The 25,641-nt window shown below is 44.7% G+C and overlaps 1 protein-coding gene across 1 annotated transcript; it reads left to right on the forward strand.

Moving 5' to 3' along the window:
* Window positions 1–1,140: 1,140 nt before the first annotated feature.
* LOC128454826 (potassium/sodium hyperpolarization-activated cyclic nucleotide-gated channel 2) lies at window positions 1,141–25,214 on the forward strand. Its single transcript, XM_053438383.1, has 8 exons — window positions 1,141–2,300; window positions 4,633–5,056; window positions 6,964–7,125; window positions 14,551–14,769; window positions 22,902–23,048; window positions 23,217–23,457; window positions 23,550–23,714; window positions 24,265–25,214. The coding sequence occupies exons 1-8, from the start codon at window positions 1,174–1,176 to the stop codon at window positions 25,212–25,214; spliced, it is 3,435 nt and encodes a 1,144-aa protein (XP_053294358.1). The 5' UTR covers window positions 1,141–1,173.
* The last annotated feature ends 427 nt before the right edge of the window (window positions 25,215–25,641 follow it).

The raw sequence follows: 25,641 nt of genomic DNA on the forward strand, positions 1-25,641 counted from the left end.
CTGGTGTCATTCCTTCTAACTGAGATGATATGAAAACCCATTTGTTACTCTACTGCACTTGTGCAATCAGCTGTTAGGCTCACATCAAACAGTTTAAACCGGGGCACTAAATAGCTCATTGGTGATGCTGAAGACTCATCTTTCGGTTTGCGGAACATTGATACCTCTGCTGTACTTGTTTGCCCTTGTTACAGGTGCTATCTGAAGCAAGTGACTGAGCGGATTCTGTCTTTCTGGTGTTTTAAAGCCTTGAATCCTTTAGAAACAATGGACCAGGTGGGCACGGTACCAAATCTACACTTTGTGTTGCTATATAGACACTTGGAATGTCTATTGTAAATTTGCTGAGGAAGCGAGTGTTGAATTTGGTGTGATTTCTATTCACGATACTTTCAATATTAATAATACTTGAATAAACAGGCGACCAGTGCTCTGTAGCAGTGGGTGTTGGGTCCAAAGATTGTGGCGGTTGCTGAGCACATCTTTAAAATAGCTGATTCAAGCAAACAGCACATTCAAATTAGGCAGTTTTAAGAAGGCCACTGCAGTGGTAAGTAAGTCCCTTTGATACAATTTGAAGTTTCAGTTGCGTCACACAAAATATTGAACACGTCTCTCCCTCTGATGACCACTAGGGCGCGCTAAATGACAATTCAGGTTGACACCAATTCATGGGGGTGTGTCATTGAAAACACCTTCTAAAACACATGACATCCTTTTAACTTGTCGTTAACGCGTGCTAATTAAACTTTTGATGTTAGTATGCACCTGATTTGACCTCATGTTAAGCATCTATACGTGTGGTTTTTTAATTAAAGTTCCTTGAGGTAAGTGTCATGTCTGAGAGGCCTCGTATAGAAATGTACTTGAACTGATCTCGGAGCGGGACAAGAAAACAGTTTTTTGGTATTTGACGCAATTAATCGTGTCGGTCAGTCTGATTCCAGAGCATCTGTCACAGGATGACATGGTGAAAGTAGAAGCGCATAGTTTAGAAAAGAAGTCACGTCCTCCCCTCCCTCTTCTCACCTCTCCTTTCTCTCCCCCTCTATCTTCTACTCTCCATTGCGCCTCTAAAATCTGATTGGTTTTCTTCAAAGATAATTGGAGGTAAAATGTGATCTGCTTAGTGTCGTAGACAGGAACGACGTTTCACCGGCGTCTGCTGCCACCATGAAGAAGAAGGCAGTGGGCGGCAGTGGTTACAGCCGCGTCAGCGCACCCAAGGCTGTCGCGTCCAAGTGCACAAGGAGCAGCAGCCACAACTGTCTGGACCCCGGCACATCCGCCGCCCCGAGCGGTAAGCAGTCCGGAGCGGCCAGCAACGTTGTGATGGATGAGACGGAGGACGGAGAAGAGGAGTCCAAGTTTCAGCATCCGCGGTTGCGCCGAGCCGGGGGGAGCGGCAGTGGCGGAAGTGGAGGAGGAGGAGGCAGTATCAGGATGAAGAACTTTACGCCAGGAGGGGGAGCCGCGTCCTCGGCTTCCAGGAGAAACTCCAACAAGGAGCCCTGCCTTACGCACACAGAGGAAGCTCCTGCCGCCCGACGGCCCTCTGCTGCCTCCAGAGCTGCCGAGACCCAGACACCCTGTGCGGGCGATGCTGCCCGACGCGGCGAGACCAGCAGAGCATCTGGGGCGAAGGCGTCAGAATCAGTGGTCGCTGTCGAGGTTTTAACCGCGACAGCGGGTGATGTTTGCAACAGCGTCGCTCCAATTTCCAGCATGAAATGCAACAAAAACGGAGAATGCAGGAGGGACTCGGGTACCGGGAGCCTGCGCTCAATCATCTCCAAGCAGGAGAAGCAGACGGGAGGGTCGGGGAGGGCCGAGGACGCAGGGAGCGCCAAGCGTGGAGCCTGTAACTCGACCAGAGCCAGCATGGACGGCTCGATCACACCAGGCGGGTCCCTGACCGGGGGGCACGGAGGAGAGAGCGCAAACCCCGGCCATACCCCGGTGTCCAGCGGTGTCCACGAGAAAAAGGACTCCAAGGTGTCCTTCTCCAACGCACCAAGCCGGAAAGCCTCGTCCTCCCTGTACGGCCCGTCTCAGAACCAGCAGCCCAGGAACTCTGTCACTTTCCTGAAGCCGGAGGATGGACCGCCGATTGTGCCCGCCGAAGATGGGGAACAGGGCAGCCAAGCCAGCTTCATGCAGCGGCAGTTTAGTAGTATGCTGCAGCCTGGAGTTAACAAATTCTCCTTACGCATGTATGGTAGTCAAAAGGCGGTGGAGCGGGAGCAGGAGAGGGTCAAATCAGCTGGAAATTGGATTATCCACCCGTACAGCGATTTCAGGTAAGAGCTGGAGCAGCCATTTGCTGCACGTTGAAAGTCATGAGGGGCCAGTGCGGGTCCCCATTGTTCCCTACAACTTACTTTACAGTGAGTAACCACGGTGGCTCCATGGGAACACATGCATAGTGATATTGTTGAAGGATGCTGCTTTTTCATTCCACCCCCCCGATTAAATGTGCAGAGAATTGCATCAGTGCATCGCAACTTGCTGCCATTATTCCCCAAACAACCTGTTGTCAGGCGAATTGATTTTTTTTAGCAGCGTCTTTTCGGTGTTGTAAACAAATCCTATTCCGCGTGTACAGCAGCGTGCCTGGGATGCTCCACCAGCCCGGCCTGCTAACACATCTCCACTTTACGCTCACATTAACAAAGACCTTTGACGCTAACCCGACTTAATTTCAGTCGTTTTTCAAATAACTACTTAACATTCGTTGTAATATCAGCCGTTCTCTGCGTCTATAGAGCCATGCTGGCAGGATGTATAGGCTATAGTGTGTGTATGTGTGTGGTTGAGTGCGCGATGCACTCAGTAATGGAATGTCACCTTGAGCCAAGTGTGCGAAAACCTCAAGGATGCTCACTGGAGACGCCTGTTCGACTCTCCGGATCCTGCATTTTAATGACGGATGCGCTCAGTTGATCACGGCTCGGCACTGATAACCCAGTGTTTCACCCGGCAGCGATTTTGTCCGACAATTTATTTTTATAGCGAAATCCACGACCCATGGCTGAGTAAAATGAGCCTATGAGGCATTTATTCGACGCGCGTTAGAGTCGCTGGATTATATTTGGACCAGGGAACCATGTAGCCGGGGGTTTTCCTGTGGGCTGCGCGGTTTGGTTTCAGCACCACAGAGCGCGGACAGCTCCCCGTCCAAATTGGAGTTGCGTTTGAGCGCGACACCTTTAGCCCCCCCCCCCCCTCCTCCCCACACACACATCTCCTCCCCCCGACCCTATTCAATCTATTCTAAGGCCCCCACCCCCCTTCCTCACAACACCATTCATATATGGACCATCTGCATCATATAACACCTCCTCAGTAGACCCCTGAAGGCTATAACTTGAGAGATGTCTCCAACTGCAGAGGTTAATTTGACAACAGGCCTCTCTGGAGACCTGTCTTTACCACACCCACACGGTGAGAACACAGACAATCTGCCCTCGACATGAATGCGTAGCTAAAGCAGCAAAGTTTCCTCAGACATCATCATCATTATCATCATCAGGGCGGTTATTGTTGTCATACCGTGGAGTGGAGGAGTCAGAGCTTGTTGCATAAGTCGCAGTGTAATGACTCAGCGCTGCACCTGTCCTGCAGAGATTCCTTTGACAACCTCACTACTTTTACTCTCCGTCTGTCCCACTCACTAAACTGCCACATCACTGCTGGCTTGAGCCTCCTCGGCCTCCATATGCACTGCAAGGTCAACACGCTCCTAGTGCGGTGTGCGAATTAACCCTGTATTGGGTTTGGCCCTCTACTTAAAATGGATTTATCATCTTGATACTTTTTAACTTTCACTAATTTTATAGTATTAGAGTATTCCTATAAACCCTATTTAGTCAGAACCTTGATTGAGATCAAATATACCCTGGCTCTATAACATATACCATAAGCATATACCAGATTAGTCTATTTGTTTCAAATAGATCTTAGTATCCCAAATATAAATAAAATCACTCTGAAAAATAACATAGGCTGAACCTGTCTTTGTCAGTAAACTATTTTCACCAAAATAGTGATACATAGCTCATGAATAGTCCATATATTGTATAAAATATAATAAAAAAAAATTTTGTGGATATTTCCGTGTTTGATTATCTCCACCATCATCGTCTACATATTTGGTTCTAACAAGGTCTGAAGAAAATGAAAACAACGATTTAAAATCTTAGACGGTATTATTATTTCCCATATTTTTTCAAAGTCAAACCTTAAATAAGAAGGTCGTAAAGCGAGTGTTGACAATACAGAAGGGCTAAGTAGAAAGGAGGAAACTTGTGTCGATCCTTTAATTCATCATTTAAACCTGGAAAATGCAGCCTGAATAGCTAATTAAGTTCAGTTAGTCGAGGAAACTAGAGTTCAGCACGTCTTTCTCTCATTACTCTCTTCCTGTTCAGACAGGCTATGGGCAGCTCCTAGGAAGTCTCTTGTGCCTATCGGCTTTCCACAACAACTCCCCTTTCTTATCTGACTCTATTTTTGTCTTTTTTTTCCTCCACTCCCTCTCCCCCCTTTTCTCCTCCTGTACTCTACAAACACACACACATGTAAACACACCATCCATTTACACACACCACAACACACGCACACACCCTCTAGGTTCTACTGGGATTTCACAATGCTGCTGTTTATGGTGGGCAACCTGATCATCATCCCTGTGGGCATCACCTTCTTCAAGGAGGAGACCACTACGCCCTGGATCATCTTTAATGTGGTCTCGGACACTTTCTTCCTCATGGACCTGGTGCTCAACTTTCGCACTGGAATCATCATTGAGGACAACTCAGACATAATTTTGGACCCTCAAACCATTAAGAAGACGTACCTTAAGACTTGGTTCATTGTGGACTTTGTATCCTCTATCCCAGTGGATTACATATTCCTCATAGTAGAGAAGGGAATCGACTCAGAGGTGTACAAGACTGCGCGGGCCCTGAGGATCGTCCGCTTCACCAAGATCCTAAGTCTTCTGAGGCTGTTGAGGCTCTCCAGATTAATACGCTATATTCACCAATGGGAGGAGGTAAGAGCATGCATTTCAAAGCTGTCCCTGTGTTTATATTATATTAACTCTTGTCACATCACCTTTAGCCACAGAGGATAGAAACACCCAATCTAGTTGACGATTTAGCTCCAATATGCTGCTGCTGGCTGGTGAGCGAGCCAACAATCTGCCTCTTTGCCTCACCTGGTGAGAAATGTGTTATGTCAGCAGGATGTTTGAGCTTCAACAAACCTTGCATTCTAAGTAATGTAACTGTCAACCAACTCCCCCCTACCCCTCTGTTTCCCTGTCTGACCTGACAGTCCCACAGGCAGCACCAGGCGGTCTAATAAGCAGCCTATTACTAGGCCAAACACAGTTAATCAATTAAGATGCCAGAGGAAGAGCAGGTGGAGTAGCGGGTGATGATGATATGCAGCACTTGGGGGCTGCTGACTGCGATTATATATGTCACTAATTGATCATTTAAAGCATTTGGAGAGTTGGATGAGTTTTCTCTTCTCCAGAGGCCTGACTTGAGTGCTCTGCATGTGCCAGGTAAAGTCACTTCATTGAACTCAAAGACACAGCCCTGCCCTTCTTGACCACTTGGCTTTTATTTACTCAGTGAGGGATGCACTTTGTCGGGGGCCCTGCTCCAGCCTCTCCTCGGACTCCTTCCTCAAATGAAGGAGAACAGCCTGGGAGACGGGCGGACCAAAGATGTCATCAGATCACTCGACTTTTCATTTATGCCAGCATCTGCAGCATGGTGTTGGCATTTTGCAGTGGTGAGCAGCGCAGTGGGGCTCGGCTGCTCACTTGACCTTTGGATAATTGGATTTCGGAAGATAGGATGGCATACGCACACATACACACACACAGTGGTGCATGATGGGAAATGATACTTGGCATGCATGGAGAATGAGAGAGGAGATGCAGTGGAGTGTGAGACATTGACACAGGCAATGCCTGTCTCTTTGACGTTATCGGCCATCATTTTATTTTGAAAATCCACAAGTCTGAACTTCTTTTAGATCCTGTAGCTGTGTTTGAGCTGTCCATGGTGCTTAACACATACATCATCCACCAACACCACTGTGTCTACTTCACTTTCTCTCATACAGCCTCGGTAAAAAATTATTTGAGAAATTGTCAGTTACTGACCCTATAACGGTTAAAGCGGCATTCAGAAAGATCAACACATGTGATTCAAGTCTCATTCTGATCATTGCCAACACAGAGTATCACGTCTCCCTCAACTGCGCTAAGTAGGAAACCACCCATTCCTTCATAGTCATCTTTATCAGACACTGTTCTTACTATGAAAACTACTGTTAGCTCTAGATGTACACGTCATAAATGTAATTATTGTGTTAAAACAGCCGTCGGACTTAAGCAGCAACAGGGAGCGGTCTGTTGAAGTCAGTGAGGCGATATGTGATTGGCCTCAGTGACTGTCCGGTGACTCAGAATGATTGATGGGTGAGGCAGCACAGACTATCAGTTGTTAAGGATCATGATGGTCCCTGTCCATCATCCTGTGTGTTTGGATGTGTGTGTTTGTACAAATTGGCATATCTGCCTTGTTAGTCTGTCTTTGTGCCGCAGGCTCGCGTGAGCGTTTTGTCCGTGTATGACTGGACCCCGTGTGGATGTTTGAGACTCTGATTGATGTCATGTGTCTCCATTTAACAAATGTCCTACCTACTCCTGCTGTGTTTGATTCAGGGCTGATGGGAGCCTGTCTCTTCGCCTCATTAATCAAACTTGGAATCCAAAAGAAACTTTGGAGCTGACTGCTGCTGCTGTGATATGAATTTAATAAATTAAGATTTTCCTAAACAAAATACAAATACAGTATATATCTCTCCTTAAATCAAGCATTTTTCTGAATGACTAACTAAAGATTAAACTCCCCCTCCTGTCTTACCTTCTCTCTCCAGATCTTCCATATGACCTATGACCTGGCTAGTGCTGTGATGCGGATCTTTAACCTGATCGGTATGATGCTGCTGCTGTGTCACTGGGACGGCTGTCTACAGTTCCTGGTTCCAATGCTGCAGGATTTCCCCTCAGACTGCTGGGTATCTCTCAACAAGATGGAGGTATGTGCGCAAACTGGACTTACATCTTTCATCCTTAGTTGAGTGGGAAAGAGCTGATCGTGGTTACAGATATTGATTGAAGTGTCTGACCGTAATCAAAAAATATTGGATGGATGTCAGTCAATATGTGGGGGATAAACCCTTTCTTGTCTTTTAATGAAACAGAAAGATCCATGTGCTTGTATCAACAGATGAGCAATCTTTTGTTTGAATGAGCTTCATCTTGTTTTAAAGACCAGAAAATGGGCTGACGATCCTCATAACTCAAAATTTGTTGCTATGTAAAAAAAAATCAAACAGTAATTTAATCTTATCTTTAATCGTATAGTCCTGACAAAGCAATGTCAATGCTAAGAAGATGGACATTTGTTCAAGTCGTGCTTTGAAAGGCTAAGCAATGTTAAATATAGGGGCCAGTTCACTGACACAAGATGAATAGTCTACGGCCACATTAGTGGATCAGTGAGGCTGCTCTTAGCCACAAGATAAAATACCAGCGTCAGCACAGGTTCACATAACAATTCTTATAATTATTAGTACTGTAGATTGCTTACAAGCCTAATGAATGCTAAATTGAATTGCTTATTAGCTTTCCAAAAGTACTATGCGTACTTTAATGTTCTATTTCTCCTCAGCTCCGTCCCCCACATGGATAGACATTGAAGCGATATCAACTACATCTAAACCACCACTCAATTTATATATCTACTCCACAAACATTAGGAATCTGAGGAGAGAAACAATGAATCCGTTTGTCCTGAACATGATTCATGTTTGGTATAAGGTAAAACACTGCCTTTCCTACTCCAGTCCCATCTGGGGTAATGATTATTTCAGAGCAGGGAGAGCTGATCCAGGATTTCACTTATGGGCTATTAACAGGTTAAGTAAGATTGGGGATTTGTATAATGGTGATGGTATGATGAGATTTGGAGAACTCAAAGGGAAGGTTCACTGAAAAATGAAAATTCACTCATTATCTACTCACCACTATGCAGATGAAGGGGTGGGTGAAGTGTTTGAGTAAGTTGGTGTGGTGTCATCCAAGTGTCTGCAGGCCCTGACGTTCATATTTAACTCAGAACAAGGTCATTTACACCAGGTTTTAAGCCTAAATGTCCACAACCGGAAGTGGCGATGCTAGCGGATGTTGCCACGCGTTGATCTGCTTGAGAATATACGCAAACACACCACTGTTTATATATATATATCAACAGCCCGAAACCCAATAATAACTGTCCCTCCTCTATTGACCTTGGAGACAAAGATCTTCATTTAGAGGACAAATCTCTTTATTGTACAACTTACTTGTATCTGGATCTACTGAATCTTGCATGGACCGATTGAATGCTTGGAAGGAGGACATGCAGGAAGATATCTCCTTGGAAGAGTGGGGCAATGTATGTCTGAAAGCCAAAACTCGCTCAACAAAAGATTACGGCTAATGCACACATATATATAACCGAAGTCAAATCACATAAATCTATCAGTAATAAGCCAGATACATGTATTTAGTGTTAGGAAAGGGACATTGTTTCACTGCCTATGGATTAAATGAGAGTTCTGGTTTGAGATATCAGATGCAATAGGTCAGATGATCGTCATACATGTACCCATGCACCCACTGTTATTTCTATTAGGAATTTACCCAAGTAGCCCTTCTTTAAAAAACGAAAGAAGAGAAAACCTCAGTTAATATATCTAAAGAGAGATTTGAGCGCACCTTGATCCTCCCCATGCCTCCTCTTCAGCATAGGGGGGTGATGACAGGGAAGATAAAGGGGGGGGGGGGGGGGGGGGGATTGGGGGAGTATGTGACCAGGCGACCAGGCAGCTGGGCTCTTTGTTGCAGTGTCTCTCTCACAGAGATAAAAGCTGGTTGTTTATAGGTCTGTCTGTCGGCCCAGCTTTTTACTCAGCAAGGGGAGACCACACCACTCCAGACACGAGGCACAGGTCCAACTAGTGCTGAAACAGATTGGGTCCCGCTCTACGACATTGCCAGGGCCGAACCTGACTGCTTTTAAATTTTTTCCATTTGGAATATCTACTGGATGGCAGCAGTTTCTATTACTGTACAATATTCAAGAGTTAATGTGACAACTAGAATAAATAGCCTGGTGATTAGGAAAGGAGTTCCTTTGCGTGTAAAGTGCCGGAAGGGGACATACTTCACTTTTACTGGTGCTGTTCATTAGTTTTATTAAATTAATTAGTTAACATTTATAACATTGACCGAATCATATAATACACCTTTGACTCAGGATGTCAGCAACATAATGTACGGATGTTTAGGGTCTGATTGACGGTGCTTTCATCGAATATTTTATCCGAGACCTCCGAAAAAGAAAAGAAAGAGGAAATATACTTCTAATATTTTCTATGATCGCAAAACAGGTTGCTGGATTTTCTGTTTCTTCCACCATTAAAACCATCATCTATTTTCAGAAAATATACTCATATTAATGCAGAGTAACCTTCTGGATTATAAAAAAGAATTAAACTACATATACTATATCAATGTTGCACCCAGATTGCATTTAGACATTTAGAGACTTAGATCAGAGCAGGAGGGTCCGCTTGTCCCTGAGGCCGACTCTCGACCAAATCCAAACCAAGTCTTTGATGTTATAGAACAGACTCCATCATATTTTGCCTTGAACTGCAAGTGTTCAGCTTAATATGAAATACACGCTTGACGCCCAGTGTTAAAAAGAAATGATCAATCACTGAGTTCTTGTTTCGACGTCTCTGTGAATTAAAATATACGGACAAAATAGTGAAGCTGAAAGATTTCTCACACAACTATTGCTGAGATGAAAGTTAATCAACAACGATTAATAATTGATTGATTGTTTGAGTCATTCACGATCAAGCTCTTCTGTTTCTCAGTTCAAGCAAAACAAGCAATTTTCAGACATTATACTTTTGTGAAATTATGATGACCTTTGATAGTAGTTGGTTGTCTCTAAATATAGCCCTTCTTTTATTTCATATATGTATGCATCAACAGTGCTGACCTTCCCTGTGTATTACCGCAAGCACAACAACTTAAACCTGAAGAAAACTCATGTTTAAAAACAGGACACAGAGGAGGATGAGTGTGCAGTGTGCACAGTGCAGCGTCTGAAGTCCAGCATGATGAAGCTCAGGGCTGACAGGCTCCCGACTCTTCTGTTGCTCACACCCTCTGTATAATCAGAGACAGCCAGTCTCCAGAGAGCCGTCACTCTTAAACTACAGTCCCGGCCTGGCATGGTACAGGCCTCCTACAGCCACCTGCGACTGCCCCCCTATTGAGTGGATGACAGCTTGTAACATTAGCCATTGTGTAGCAGGCCAGGCCATCCATCAGGCCTCGCATCCCTCTCTGGAAGACATCCACCGACCAGTGGTTAGAGTCGAACTTGTGATACCTCAGGGAAAATAGGCGGCTTTTGCATTCTACACAAACTTCTATCCATTCATTTCATTTAGTTTATATTTGGCATTAGTTTTATGCAGCATTGCCACAAGAAAGTAAATATCTATGTTAGAGACAGCAGCATCAGAATGATGACACTGCACCATAATGGTCAGCTCGGCTGGAGAAGAAAAGCTGCTAATCACTTTACATGGTGTTGAATCTTTATATTAAGTCACCACAGCTATAGTTTGACTAAACAGTTTTGCAGGTCTGTTGCTAGAAGTCGTGAATTTGATTTGAACCACTCACACTAGACCCATAACAGCTGATAAACATGAAAAGTAAAAGCTGCTGTCCGACCTCTGTAAATGGACCAGAGATGAGGTGATGTTTCTTTCCTGGGCGAGGAGAGAGAAGGATGTGATTATCTCAGTCCCACAGCAGCTCGGGTGTTTTTGTTCTAAAAAGATCTCACTGTGCAGAGTACAGGCGGTGCTACAGTATCCGACCTACACATTACTCCAGCTGCTGTGACGTTATTTATGTCGAGAACAATTTTACCTCAAACTTTCTGAAGATTGAGCGACAGTTACTAAGTTAGATATGGTCACAGTGAAAGGTCAAAGGTCACATCATGACTGGGACCATTTCCCCAAACCATCAGTGCACTCTCCAGTTCAGTCACATAGACACAGACTGAACAGCAGGAGCTGACCTTATGGCCTCTCAGACAGTAATGCAATACAGAAGCCTAATGTCATTCAAAGTCTACTTAAAAGTGTCCACAACACCTCTGCCTGCCGCTCTGGAGGTAGAGAAGGTTGTTCAAGAACCAGGTGGTCAGTGGATTGATCCCAGTCTGCAGTGTCCACTGACAGCTGGGCTGAGAGTGTATGAATGCAGTGTGATAGAAAGAGCATTATATAGTGTATGGAAGTGCTGTGTGAATGGATGAATGGGACTTTGAGCGGTTGATAAGACTGGAAACCCGCTAAATAAATACAGAACATTAAACATTTACACAATTTGCGCATTATGTTCAGTTTACATCATGAGGATGACAGCGAGAGATCTCGGATTTTACAGCAATAACTTTTTTCGCAGTATCCCCTCTAACTTATTCATATTCAAAACTAGATGTAGAAATCTAGTCTCCATAATAGTGAGATTACCTGTAAGGTGTTTGTTATACTTTGCACTACAGAATACAAGTGCATATGAACTCTAACTGCAGGCAATGAAAGATTACAACATCATCAACAGGTATACTGGACCTTTTAGAAACACCATGTTCATGTTTGTACATGTGAAGCCAGGAGCCATTGGAGCAGGAGAAACCGCTAACCTGATATAGCAGCTACACTAAAGGTCACGCCTATTAAAGAGACATTTATGAATATGCTGAAACTAGGCAGGCTCGCTGTGTCCCTCTGTTTCTGGTCTTTGTAATTACATGGTAAATTGCCTGTATTTATATAGAGCTTTTCAGGTCTTGACAATCACTCAAAGTGCTTCACTAATACAGTATTTGCCATTCATTCATACCGCATGCCACTTTTCTTTTGACCTTTGAACTGTCGTGGGGAAGGGGATGACCTGGTTTTCACATCCAGTAAAAACCCATTTCACTTTCCACACCACAGTTTATAAAGAGACCACATGCACTCGGTGAAGCTGCAGGCAGACAGAGGCAGAGAGAGAGCGAGACAGAGGTGACTGCAGAATAAAGCTCAGATAAGCCATTGTAATTTAAACTGGTGGGCCGGGGCAGAGGCCTTGTTACATGTGCGTCAATTATCGTTTGATATTTGTCTAGCTTATCGCCTGTTGGACACACAGAAAAGATTGGTCATTCAGTGGATTGGATTGCTCCGTTATTCATTATCTGCTTATTCCCCTCTCTGTCATTTCTCCCGCAACGTCAGTCATTCGAATAGAAAGACTCAGTCCATCAGGCCTCTGTGAAAGGAGGGAGTGTGTAACAGAGCAAAAGTTCATCTTTTGTGCAGGTCTTTGGACTCTTCATCATTTTTAGCCGTGCTAGTGCCCTGGCTCCCGGGATGGTGATATTAGGCCAGTGCAGCACTCTGGTCCAGACTGAAAAATGAGAAAACTATCACATGGATCACCATGAACTCTTGTCTAGAAATGCATGGTCCCCAGAGGATAATTTACAAATATGTGTCTCAATTGCGTCACAGCGGGCCTGCTGCCGCATTTTGAAGGCTCCTTCAGATACAGCCGACAAATGTGTCCTCCCATTCCCAAGAAAAGAAAGCCTCAACAGGCTGCACGTGCTGGCACTACTTGAGTATCATGCTTCAACTCAACCAGACAGAATTAAAACATTCTACGAAGTGTATGTAGACAAGACTGTCATACTTGGGTTGGGCCTTTGTGGTCTACCAGGCCCATGAAGACCACTTCCTTCATGGGCCGACTGCGCCCCTGAACTGAGACACAGCCTATGAATTTTGCAATCTCCTGATTTTCTTTTTCATCAAGCGCTACCAGCAGTTTGACATCCATGGTTAAGATTTAAATGTGACGACAACTATTACCAGCAATGTGGATTAGATGTTCCATTTAATTTGACAGTCTCATCAGCCTCAGCTGTACTTCATGCTTGGTGCTGATTAACCATGAGTAAAAATAAAAGTAACCATGCTAACATGCTAAAATAAAGCTGCGAGTATTTCTTAAAACACTTTATGCATCACCCTGTGCAGAAGAAAATAAAGACTGTATTTCTGTGCGGCTCTAATCATAAAATCTCACCGGTGACTCGACATCCTGACCTTTCTTCATACACCATCCGCCGCCGCACACATCTGTTAACACTTTCATACTCACAGCATGGTACACGGTGAGCACGACTTCTGCTGTGCAGCAACAGACCTTTATTCTGACGGCACGCTCCTCTCAAGTTTGAGCATCTTCTTGCATAGGAGGCCCGCTGCACTGCCAGGTTGCCACAGCGCACACAAAGGAACAGCTCAAGACACCGGATGATCAATTTAAAGCCACCACATCGTCAGCTGACTTCAAACAGTCTTATGTGCTGCTAATGGAGACGGTGATTACCAGCAAAGCAGTGGATGGTTCCCAAACTGAAACCCCTGTGGAGACTTGTGAGGATGCAGTCTCTCTCTCTCGCTCGCTCTCTTTTGCCCGTGCTATTTCAGAATCAAAGTGCCCATCGTTCATCCATTATTCAATCTGTTTCACTCCGTTGTTTTCTTTCTGTTTTCACATACACCATTTAGTCTCAGCCCACTTGGTGGAGCTATATTTATTTTTTGGGTCTACATGTTTTCCTCTGCTCGCGATGGAGCGGTGCCTCTATCGCTGCGTGGCTCTTTAATCTCGTCCATCACGACTGATCATAATACATCTCTGCAGAGGAACAGGCCGTTATGTTGTGCCTGGGATTGTTCCCTTGAACCAATTCTATATTATTTTTAAGGATGAAAGATCAGAAAAGGCCGCTCGCAGCAGGGAAATAACACTGAACTATTATTTACAAATGTGATAGAGGTATAGAGGGTTGATCCAACAACATGATTAATGCCCCTTGATGTTTTTTATAAGTTACAGTATGAGGTCTGCCCCTTTGTAAAGCTCCACGAAGGCAGCCGCGTGCCTGCTGCCCGGCTGTCACCACCTGTAGCTGATCTCTATTCACACAGCTCTGAAAGCCCATATTTAATAACTTCTCATTATCAGTTCTCTTGGAGGAAATGATTTCCAAAACCATCTCTACTTTACTGATTCGGCCCCGAAGGATTCCCCTGATGTCCTTTTCACTTCCTTCCTCTTTCCTTCTCCAGTGCAACTCTCTCCCTTGAGTTCTCATTTGTGTAAGTGCTATTCCGTGACCCTGCTGCCCCCGAAGCCTTTCTTCTGCTTCCCTTGTCTCTGCCACCACTCACCCTCAAAACATGTCTTTTTTTTTTATGTGTGACCTTGATGTCACCTAAACTGTTTGTTTATGCCTCCTTTTTTCAATCTCTCTACAGAACGACACGTGGTCAGAGCTCTACTCCTTTGCTGTGTTCAAGGCAATGAGCCACATGCTGTGCATCGGTTACGGTCGGCAGGCCCCGGAGAGTCTATCAGATATCTGGCTCACCATGCTAAGTATGATTGTAGGAGCTACTTGCTACGCTGTTTTTATTGGCCATGCAACGGCTCTCATCCAATCCCTGGACTCCTCCAGACGGCAGTATCAGGAAAAGGTGAGGAGCTTCGTCAAATCATCTCTGTTCCATGTTCTCAACACGTTTGTCTTTCTGAAATATACAAAAGTATATATTTGAGGAGTCTTGTGTGTCATTTTATTCACATTTTCACAAAAATATCATGATATATATGGTATTTTTGGAAACCTTGGGAATCCACTTGAAGAAAATAAAGCTCTTGTTTCAGGGATGATGCGATTTGATCGGTTACATCAGAATCAGAGTAGATACTTGTGTGATTAAGTGAGTCTGGTATCGGCCAGATGTGATAAACCACATCGAACATTGCATACTGAGATTTCCATTCTGTTCCAGTGGTAGGTGTTAACTGGAGGTATTCACAGTAACATGGTAAGCAAATAACCACCACAGACCACCAAACAAAGAGTTTGGATGGTGGAATCAGTATCAGGGGGGACAACGTCTTTGGTGACTTCCCAGTATGAGTCTGTACTGGCCAGCCCACTGGGGAAGGTCAATGAGGTTAAATAACCTTCAGTTTTTTAAAGTTCTCTTTGCTGATCAAAACAATGGTGCAGCTCATTAATGCTTGTCTAGTTTTTGTAATTCTCCTCTTCTCTTTGGTCAATTTAAGCTGCAGCTGATTTTACATTATTAAGTATATGCTGCGGATGGTGGGAATTTTAATGCAGCCTCATATCTGCTCATTAATCTGCAGCGCAGGATTTCTATAGAATGAATATGACATATTCTAACTAGTGTTATAAATGTGCATAACTAGCTGTAATGTGGTGCAACAGTATGAGGTCACGCCAACACACTCTCTCCTCCACATGATCAGCTCCTGTTAAATCACTCACGCACTGTTTGCTGTCATTAGAGTGTGTTTCCCTCTGACTGTATGAGACATCTCTCTCAAAGCCATGATGGGGATCCGAGCGGCCCTGAGCCGTGCTGCAGCAGGGCTCTGTGGTGGAAACAGCGCAGCCTCTCTGTTTCCAAGCAGAGTCTCGCCGGCTGGGGAGCAGGGGGAGTGTTGCTGGCTCTCGGCAGCCAATCAGAGGCTGCGGGTGTGTTCGGCCAGGTAGAGCCACGTCGCCAGGGTCTGGGCGTAGAGAGGGAGAGAGAGAGAGAGAGAGAGAGAGAGAGAGAGAGAGAGAGAGAGAGAGAGAGAGATATGATGTCCCCTTGGGCAACAGTGGAATTGATGAGGCAGCAGACCTGTGTGTCCTGCCAATGTCATCCTGAAGGTGACGTAAGCAACCGTGGCTGCCTCTCTCTCCCCCTGATCACCCACTCATTCCATCTACCTGCACTCTCTCTCTCTCTCTCTCTCTCTCTCTACAATCTCTCATGCACCTTTAACTACATCCCTCTGTACATGATCTCATCCTCCCTTTTCTCTTAACCTTTTAAACATCTCCACCTGAATCCATCCTCTCTCTCTCTCCCCCCCTCTCTCTCTCTGTCTCTCCTCTCCTCTCCTCTTTGTTGGTGGTGTCCTTGAGAGGTTCAGTGCTAATGCTAACCGGCTCCTACAGGGAGCAGGGGGAGGGGAAACCTGTGGGAGACAGCAGGGCTTTATTGTCTACACACGTCCTGGTTCACTGCGAGATATTTGGACGCCATCAGCGTGACATAGATGGATATAGTCTGGCTAGAGTTGTGTGAAATTTTTCATGGGGTTTTATCAGCTGTGTTGATGGATGCTTGAATCATATTCAATAAATGTTTCAGAAGACGGTGATTCAGCAAGTTGTGTGCTGACTGGTGATTTCTTCTTTAGTGTGCGTCCTGGAATGGAAAGTTAAAAGGCCCGAAAGAAATCCATTGTGTTTTATCTGTGAGGAAGGAGATCAGTCCTCAGAGGTTTTACCCTCAGTTTTGAATGTCCACTTGATTTTGCACAAGAACCAGTCGGAACAGTGAGTTAAGTCTTGTATATTTACCCTCGAAATTGAATTTCTATTTTCGTCTCCCTCTGTTTGTTTGTTAGTCAGTACGCAAAACTGACAAAGCTATTTCGTTCAAGGCTGGGGCATGATCCAAGATCCACATGCAGATCCAGACAACCATTTTGAATTTTTTGAATTTTTATCGTTAATTCCTCATAGATATCGAATAGAATAAGTCATATATCGGAAAAAAAATTACATTTGTAGGAGACTGATACATGGTTTGCAATTTGGTATAGATTCAAATACAATTCTAATCTAATGAATTTAAATGTGGTTTCATATGGGGACTGTAGCATGACTCTCTTTTTAGGGGCTGTGATAAATTAACTTGGTAAAATCCCCAAACAGCCAGTATTTTATTCACATTATTGTTAAATTAAAGAAGTAAGGACTTTGTTGATAATACCGAGTGTATCCACTCACATTTAGACATTTAGTAATATTTTCTAATACTCCATCCCAGAAAATTATTTTTTTCTGCTGAGGGCCGGAAACTACACATCCTGACCAGTTTGCCGCTCTGTGAGGATTAGCTTCTGAGCTCAAGATGGATATATTAAAAATAAAAAATAATAAGTAAATAAAAAACCAAGCAGAGCAGAGAAGTGCCAGTCATGACAGTGAGGCGGGAGCGGATGCTGCTGGGTGGATTTACCACACCTACACAAAGGACTTGGAGAGGCATGTTTTATTCTTTTAGAAGGTGTCTGTCTGCAGCAGTCTGTTACAGCCCCTGTGAGGCCCGGGCTCACTTTGTGTGGATGTTTCTATTCCAGCCCAGGTGTAATGTCTGACTCAGGATCCAGGCAGGTGGAATATAGGGAGGATTTTTGTTTGGTGGCTTTGGTGCAGAGAGCTGTGAGTTATTTATACACAAAGTGCAAAGTCACAGAGAGACCGAGAGATAGAAACAGCCTCACTTGTGTCACCACTGGCAAATTTAGGAATGTATTTCTGGTGATCACGAAAATTGAATATGGCTCTTTGAAATCTCGAGGTCCGAACTCATTTCTGTTTCGATTTTACCTGCAAACCTGCACATCTGTCCAAGAGAAACACTTCTTCACCCAAACGTTTCACTTGCTCACAAGTTTTCTCAGTTATCTCTTCCTGATCAGACTCGGCCTCATTCTGCATTCATGCCCCAGCGGCAGAATAAAAACAACAGGGCTTTATTTAGATGCACTGATGGTGGCTTTGCAGTCATTTCACCATCAGTCTGTTGACATCTCTGTAGTTAGACTTGTCTTAACTGTCAGAAATTCTTGACACCTCTGGGGGATGACGTGAATGTGTTTTTTTTCCTGGCCCAGCAGTTCGTAATAATGGTTTAACAAGGTGACGTACATGTGACATGTACAGTAGTACTGCCTGATTGACATCTGTTCGACTGACAACACTGTTCACATCACCTGTCAGGGTGGGGGAAGTTCTACTTTTATAAATGCTTAATGACTTATTGTTTCCTCTGCACATCTTGCACTTTAACAGACACTTGTTGAGCAAGGGTTAGTGTGTTGTGTAGTTGGACAAACATGCTAAACTATTTAGATCTTTCAGCAGCTGCAGACACCACCTCTGCTTTTCTCGCATCAGATGTTTTGACCTATCAATGCAGGAAAAGCACATATGTCACAAATAATTCAAAGCCTAGCATAAAATACTTTTTTATTCGATTTCCAAGTGTGATAGGTCAGAAAGTGTCTTCAGTGAAACAAACACATTTATTCATTCAATTTTATTATTTCCTCATTCTGATGATATTAATGAGATGCATATTTATAAATTTACAATTTATTCTGATTTAGTTTTGGGTGAGGATAAAACAAATTCTAGTTGATTATTTTAAACATGACATATCTAAGAAAAAAACCTGGAAACCTCACAGCGTGACAAAGGTCTGCAGACCTATAGCAGCTGAAAACATGGCTCCTGATGTTATCTGCTTATTGACCTTTTGGAGATGTGGTTTTTACGGGACAGTGAAGAGTCGGTCAGAGAAAAATAATAGATAGCAATTTCTGTTTGCGGATTTTTCCATCTTCCCTCGAAAACATGTACTCTCCCTTCAAGGCGGAAGCTATGACTCTGCACTAACACACCTTTTGCATCCATTATCTGCTCTTAATGGCCTCGCCGGGGGTTATACACTGAATCAGCGTCTCTCTCTTGGAGTGTTAAAGGCTAGTCTCAGTCAGAGAGCAGACACCAGTCTGAGCGCTCAGCCATGATGTGGCACCGCACGGGACACAACACCGTTTTCTATCCTCCCTTACTCCGTCTTTGTGCTGCTGACACCATCAACAGCCGTGTGTCTTCTCTTAGCCAACACTACTTGTCACTGATCGCTCCAATTACCCAGAACCGGGCTGACTGTGCAGAGACGTTGGCCAAAGAGATTCCTGTTCCCCTACATCTACAACAAAAACAGTGTCCCTGTGGGGGTGCCAAATCATACTCTCTACTCTAGTAGACAATACGTCTGATGTACGAACCCCTATCAGCCAGTCTCCTTTAGTTGTCACTCCCTTTGACTGAATCGTGGGTTTTTCTCTCTTTCATTTAATGAGTCTTTGTACTGCGTGAGACCCCACAGTGTGTTGGTCCTCCCTCTGTACACCTCTTCCAACTGAAGACATGCACACAAGCTCTGAATCGCCGCTATCTGATTCTCTTCTCTTTGGTGAATGTGCTTCGTAATGTAATGAGGCGATTTAGCTCGGGAATGAAGTGAATGAATTAAACATCTACATGGCTGTGTGGGATGAACCCGAATTAGAATTTCCAATGGAGAGAAGCTGTGGGATGAATGAGCGGGAGAGAGGTAGAGGAAAAGGGGAGAGAGAGAGGGAGAAGAGAGGCCCTGGTAGAAAGTGAAGTGTATATATAGATGGAAAAACCAAAAAGCTTAAATTAGATGGTAGGGAAGAAAAAAATGGTGAACGAAATAGAAGAGGAAAGGCAGAGGGAAGGGTTTGAAAAAAAAAGGAAATGTAAGAAATAACACCCTGAGAAAGGATGGGAAATGAAAGAAAAGTAAAGGACGGGGAAGTAAATTTAAAGAAACAGGAAGGAAAGAAAGAGGGAAAAGATTAGAATGAATACAAAGCAGAAAGAGGAGAGGAAGGACAATGGATAGTATTGGAATGAAAGAGGGAAGTTAAAAGGAAAAGCTCATAAATTGTATTCTGAATGACAAACAACAAAATGGACATTCCTCAAAACAGTATTTTAGATGACAAAATGTCAGCAAAGCGTTTGTCTGTCCGCTCTGGACGCTGCACGCGATGCGCCGGACAAACACTCGCTCGCCGCTTCTCCTCCGTGACGCAGCAGAGATTCCAGATGAGCCCGGGAGATAATGGACCCGGCTCACTGAGACGAGTCAAGTCATTCAACGCCACCATCTAAAAGTCCAGTCAGGCCTCTGCTGCCTCATTCTCTCAGACTTAGCCGAGCCACGGTTGGCTGGAGTGAGTTGTCGTGTATAACCAGAGCTGCTCAGTCACTTCATCTCCCCCCCTGCATGGACACCCCACACCTCCACTTTGTCCACAATCAGCACTTCTGCTCTCTGAGACTCGCAGCAGCTGTAGCGTTTTGATATTGTCTGGGAGAGAGCTGTGACACGGGGTCATTTCTTCAGGCCTCTCTCCATTTACAGATGTCAGGAAGCAGAGTTACTCATGCAGGTGAGACTCAGTCTTGCGTAAACCAATCACAAGAACCGCTTGCCCCCCCACCCCGTATAGATGCTGAATAATTCAAATGTTGCATTTTTGGTTTATTCATGTTTATGTTTTGTGGCAGTGGGACGCAGAGTGGATGTCAACGGGAGACCATGGTTGTCGCCGTCAACACCATCCCGATGTGGATGTGCTCACCAAGTCTAGTGACTGCGGAGACAAAATGATCTGTTGTGACTTGTGGTGGAGTCATTATGATCCTGCTGCACTGTGCTTTGAAGAAGAAAAGTGAAGATTTGATCGGCTTGCGCTGCGAAAAACTCTTTCAAATGTCTTTTCCTTCTGCAAACAAAGGGCTAAACAATTTCCGATGTAGGAATTCTTATCAGGCGCTGGATGACATGACAGTTGGGACTAAGTGAAAAGCAGTGCAGATTGCTACTGAGGGGTCTCACTTAGTACACAGGGAAGTGGCCAACATATTTTAAATGACATCATATCACTTGAGTTGCATCTCCGGCCTAAATTCTTCAAGTGAAATCCCTCCCCCCTGGAGATGGGGTCACATGCAGCTGCCATAGATTTGAGCTGAGAGGACCCAACTGCAGGGATGGAAATGTAGGCTGCGCTGAAGAATAATTTAATTTGAAAAAAAAAACACAGGACAGGCACACGTAGAGGGCTTGTATCTATGAACAGGAGCAAGACACTGAACTCCACATTGCCCCTGCTGGCTGTGTGTGTTTGATTAATGGCACAGAAATCAGTGCACATAGAGTCACTGTGTGAATGAGGAATGGAGTGATGGTATTTTCCCTTCTAGCTGTTTTTAGGTTGGGGTCTTGACTAGGACTCACAGTTGCTTGAACCTTGGACCTTCCAGATGTGTTGCAGGGTTTCTGCTCTGATGAGGCAAACCGACTGTAGGAGCGGGATGTCGCTTGAAGCCAGCTGACAGCTTCTGTGGCCTTCATCCACCAATGGAGTTTTAGGGCTGGTGGGATAAAGGGGGTATACAGAGGATGACTTCTTCAGTCTGTGGGAGTTGCGAGTGTGTGAGCGGAGCTGCCACAACACCTCTTAAAATAGAGTCCCGGGGAGCATGATACAGGTGCGAGGTTGAGCTCTGGTCTTATCGAGCTTTTCATTTGAGCTGCAGTGCACGAAGTCTGACAGCAAAGTACAAGCAGTACAATCTTTTGTTAAGTGTTTAGTTTAGTGTCCGTTCCGTTAACCTCCACTTCTTTCAAGTCCCCCTCTCTGCAGCCCGGCCACGTACAGGAGTCCTCTGTTTGTCGCTGGTCACTGTGGATGGATTGTGATTAGCATTTCTCAACAATAGAAGCTGATTGCTCGTGTTGTTGCCGTGTCGGGCCGTTCACGTTTTATTGATCTGGCATTGATTAACTTCTTGGTATAGCGCTGATCAAAGAACGAGCGTGTTCCTCTCAGTCGACAGCTGAAGGGCGTGAGCCGGCGCTGTTTGGTGTGGTTGTTTGTATAGACTCTGTTTACTCACTCATTGGAAGGAGATGCAAGGGAAATACGGGCGCATCATCCTCAAATAAGATAGCGCCTCATGTGTGGTTGATAAGTTGTGTCCCTATTTGAGTCTAGTTTGTGTTGTTGTTAAAATGAAATATTATGTGAGGATAAGACAAGGAAATTCAAGGGTAATATAAACCAAAGCCCTCGAAAAATAATGAAAATATAATATTTTACAGTTCGTCATTAAAATGTGAACATGAACAATGATCAAACCCTGAGAAATCTCAAATTATTTCTCAGGGGGCTTACTACAATATACAAAGACTTCTCCATACTGTGTTTGCTGTATGTGAAGTGCACATCTTACTGACACTTATTCATGGACACACATGATCTGATCCCTTGTGCTTTGAAACTTGTTCAACAAATAATTCATGTCTTTGTTTCTGTGTATTTATTCTTCATGTGTGTTTAAAGGACGAGGCTGTCAATATTCTACATCTTTGTGTTTGTCTGATTGTTGATTTATGAAAAGATCATAATCAACAAAGTCCATCTGTCATCTGTTTTCCCCCCCTCTTCTTCACCCAGCTTCACGCCCATTTGCTCTTCTTAGATGTTAATAGCATCCAGAAGCAGCCAGGCTCTGTGGTTTTAGCAAAAATGACTCATACGAAAGTAACAAGGCTTTTACCGGGCACTATTTTCAGCTGCGGAGGGTTATGCATTTTGTGGTCTAGTGAGTATTTACCAAAATTAGGACAGTGTCGGTGGGTTTGAATCAATATAAGCCACCCTCATAACAATGATGTGATTGAACAGTTTTCAACAGAATGAACAGAGGCATGTGTTCTATCATGTCGGTCCTACACAGACCATCCTCACAGGATATGCATTGAAACATATGGACTATCACCAGCTCCCATAATGCATTGCTTAACATGCTGACGTTGGGTTAATATAAAAATGTGTGGACATTTTTTTAAATCAATAGGTGCACTGCATTAACAGAACATTATCTCTCATTATCTCTTAGTACAAGCAAGTGGAGCAGTACATGTCCTTCCACAAGCTGCCTTCCGACTTCCGACAGAAAATCCATGACTACTACGAGCACAGGTACCAGGGCAAGATGTTTGACGAGGAGAGCATTCTGGGAGAACTCAGTGAGCCACTCAGAGAGGTAAACACACGACAAGACACCCAATTTCAACGTACAGGCATCAGCTTGTAATCTTATATAGGGGAAACACCTTCACACTTTTACTCATGCATGCACAAGGACACGTCAGTGCAGCACCATGGTTCCACGTTGATGTATTTCTCTGTTCTTGCATGTACCCCTTCTTAGGAAATTGTCAACTTCAACTGTCGCAAGCTGGTGGCATCCATGCCGCTGTTTGCCAACGCGGAGCCAAACTTTGTAACAGCCATGTTGACCAAGCTGCGTTTCGAGGTATTCCAGCCACACGACTACATCATAAGGGAGGGCACGATAGGAAAGAAAATGTACTTCATCCAGCACGGAGTCTGCAGCGTCATCACCAAGGGCACCCTCGCAATGAAGCTCTCGGATGGCTCTTATTTTGGAGGTAAGGAAACAGTTGGTGGCTGCCAAGTACCTTTTTTTCTTGTGTTTAAAATCTTTTTTTAAGTGGTTGCTCCTTGTCTTCTCTCGTTTCAGAGATCTGTTTATTGACGAGGGGTCGGCGGACAGCCAGCGTCAGGGCGGAGACTTACTGTCGCCTCTACTCTCTGTCTGTCGACAACTTTAATGAGGTGCTGGAAGAATACCCCATGATGAGAAGAGCCTTTGAGACTGTTGCCATTGACCGACTCGACCGCATAGGTAAGAAATAAAAAATATTACGTTCACAGTCTTGAAATGAGCAAAACAAATCCTCCTGCATTGATGCTGTCAAACATACGATTAGCAATATAATAACATGTAACATTTGTACTGGACCATTTAAAAACTAAGATTCTCTGCATATTATATATATATATATATATATATATAGTTTTTATATAAAAGCGCAGAGGGTTCTCTGTATTGAAGTCCATCTTCATAAAACAAAATGATGACTCAGGTAATGTTTCCTTAATATTAATGTTGAAATAAGCAGTAAAATGAGCTGTGCCATTTTCTCAGAGAGACACAGGACACTGTAACACTAGATGAGAGTACAGGGTGACACGTCCATTCCTCTGGGATTGTTCTACTGGAGGATGTACCTGCCCTGAAGGACATCATATGCTATATCTAGCTCTAAATGTGTTCTCCATTTCCAAAATCCTCTTATTTTCACATATTTGTTCTGCTGTTCGTCCTCCCTGTCCTTTCTCATTTTTGCCTGTACCTCTTTAAAAAAAATCACCGCATTTGTTTGTCTCTGCAGGTAAAAAGAACTCCATCCTGATGCACAAGGTTCAGCATGATCTCAACTCTGGTGTCTTCAACAACCGGGAGAATGAGATGATCCAGGAGATCGTCAAGTATGACCGTGAGATGGTGAAGCTGGTGGACCTGCAGCGGCCGCGAGCGATGTCTATGACCCCTTCCGTTGGCGGTATCTTTGCTCCCCCTGGTCAGCCACAGTCAGGCTCTGCTATCGCCACCCTCCAGCAAGCCGTGGCCATGAGCTTCTGTCCTCAGATGGCGAGTCCGTTGGTGGGCCCAGGGACGCTGCAGTCTCCTCGTATGGTGCGAAGGTTTCAGGTGATGCAGAGCATGTCCAGCCCAGTCTCCATGTCCCCGCTTCAGTCTCAACCACCTCAGACGCTCGGAGGGGCGTTTGGATCTGCAATCTCCAGCCCTCCGGTCCAAAGCCCGCTCGCAGCCCCAGGACGGACTTTCCAGTACATGGCGAGTGCAGGACCCTCTGGGTCCCAGTTGTCTCTAGTTCAGCACCATGCACCCAGTCCCACACAGACCCAGCAGAGGCATGCCTCACACAAAAGCACCCACTCCCTTCATACAGGCAGCTTGAGTCAGGATACCCGGGTCATGTCTGCCTCCCAGCTTTCACTCCCCCAGGAGGGAACAACACAAGCTGCCTCTGCAGCCCCCAGTCCTTCGCCCTCTACCCGCACCTCCAACACCTCCATCGGCCCCCCTCAGCCCTCTCATTCAGTCATGCCCGGATCCTCAGGGGTAGGGAGATCGGCAGTGGCTCAACAGAGGGTGGCCTTTGCCTCCACACCGCCTCCTGGTGGACCTGCTGGGATAGGGGCAGTAGCAGCATCTGCTGGATCAGGACCTCCAGACTCTGGAGTTCCCAAGAAAGATTCAATTGTCAGCCTTCCAGAGCTAGACTCTGCCAGATCCCGGCTGTCTTCCAACTTGTGACCCTGGTAGAGTTCAGGAAAGATGCCTTTTTTGTAGGAGAATCTGTTTGTTTTAGGTCAGTCCAGCTGATCTGTCAGCCTGCTAAATGACCAATCAGCTACCGCTCCTCGCCACCAGTCATTTGACCTGGATGCACTGTGTGGCGGTGTCAGCGGAAGGAAAAGAGCAACTCAAAGTCTTGAGACACTCTGGCTATGAGGAGTCTATACAATTAAACATGTATAACTTAAGGTTGAACTGGTCTAGTCTACTGTGCCAGCACCTTTAGTCTTAGTATCACCCCTTACACTCTGCTTCCAAACACCTACTGTATATTGCTGTCTTTACTGTAAAGATATGAAGAAACGTATGATTATTGTAACTATTGCATACTGTGTAGAATCCATGCAATGCAATCTAGCAGGAGCTGGACTTAAAAATGAAAATC

This window comes from Pleuronectes platessa, chromosome 13 (genome assembly GCF_947347685.1).
Source record: "Pleuronectes platessa chromosome 13, fPlePla1.1, whole genome shotgun sequence".
NCBI lineage: Eukaryota > Metazoa > Chordata > Actinopteri > Pleuronectiformes > Pleuronectidae > Pleuronectes > Pleuronectes platessa.

Bases quoted from the DNA above. Each gene is read 5' to 3' on its own strand.
- LOC128454826 (XM_053438383.1), top strand. From the start codon at position 1,174: ATGAAGAAGAAGGCAGTGGGCGGCAGTGGTTACAGCCGCGTCAGCGCA. The intron at 7,126-14,550 runs GTATGTGCGCAA...ATCTCTCTACAG, and splicing joins TATCTCTCAACAAGATGGAG to AACGACACGTGGTCAGAGCT. The intron at 23,458-23,549 runs GTAAGGAAACAG...CTCTCGTTTCAG, and splicing joins GGATGGCTCTTATTTTGGAG to AGATCTGTTTATTGACGAGG.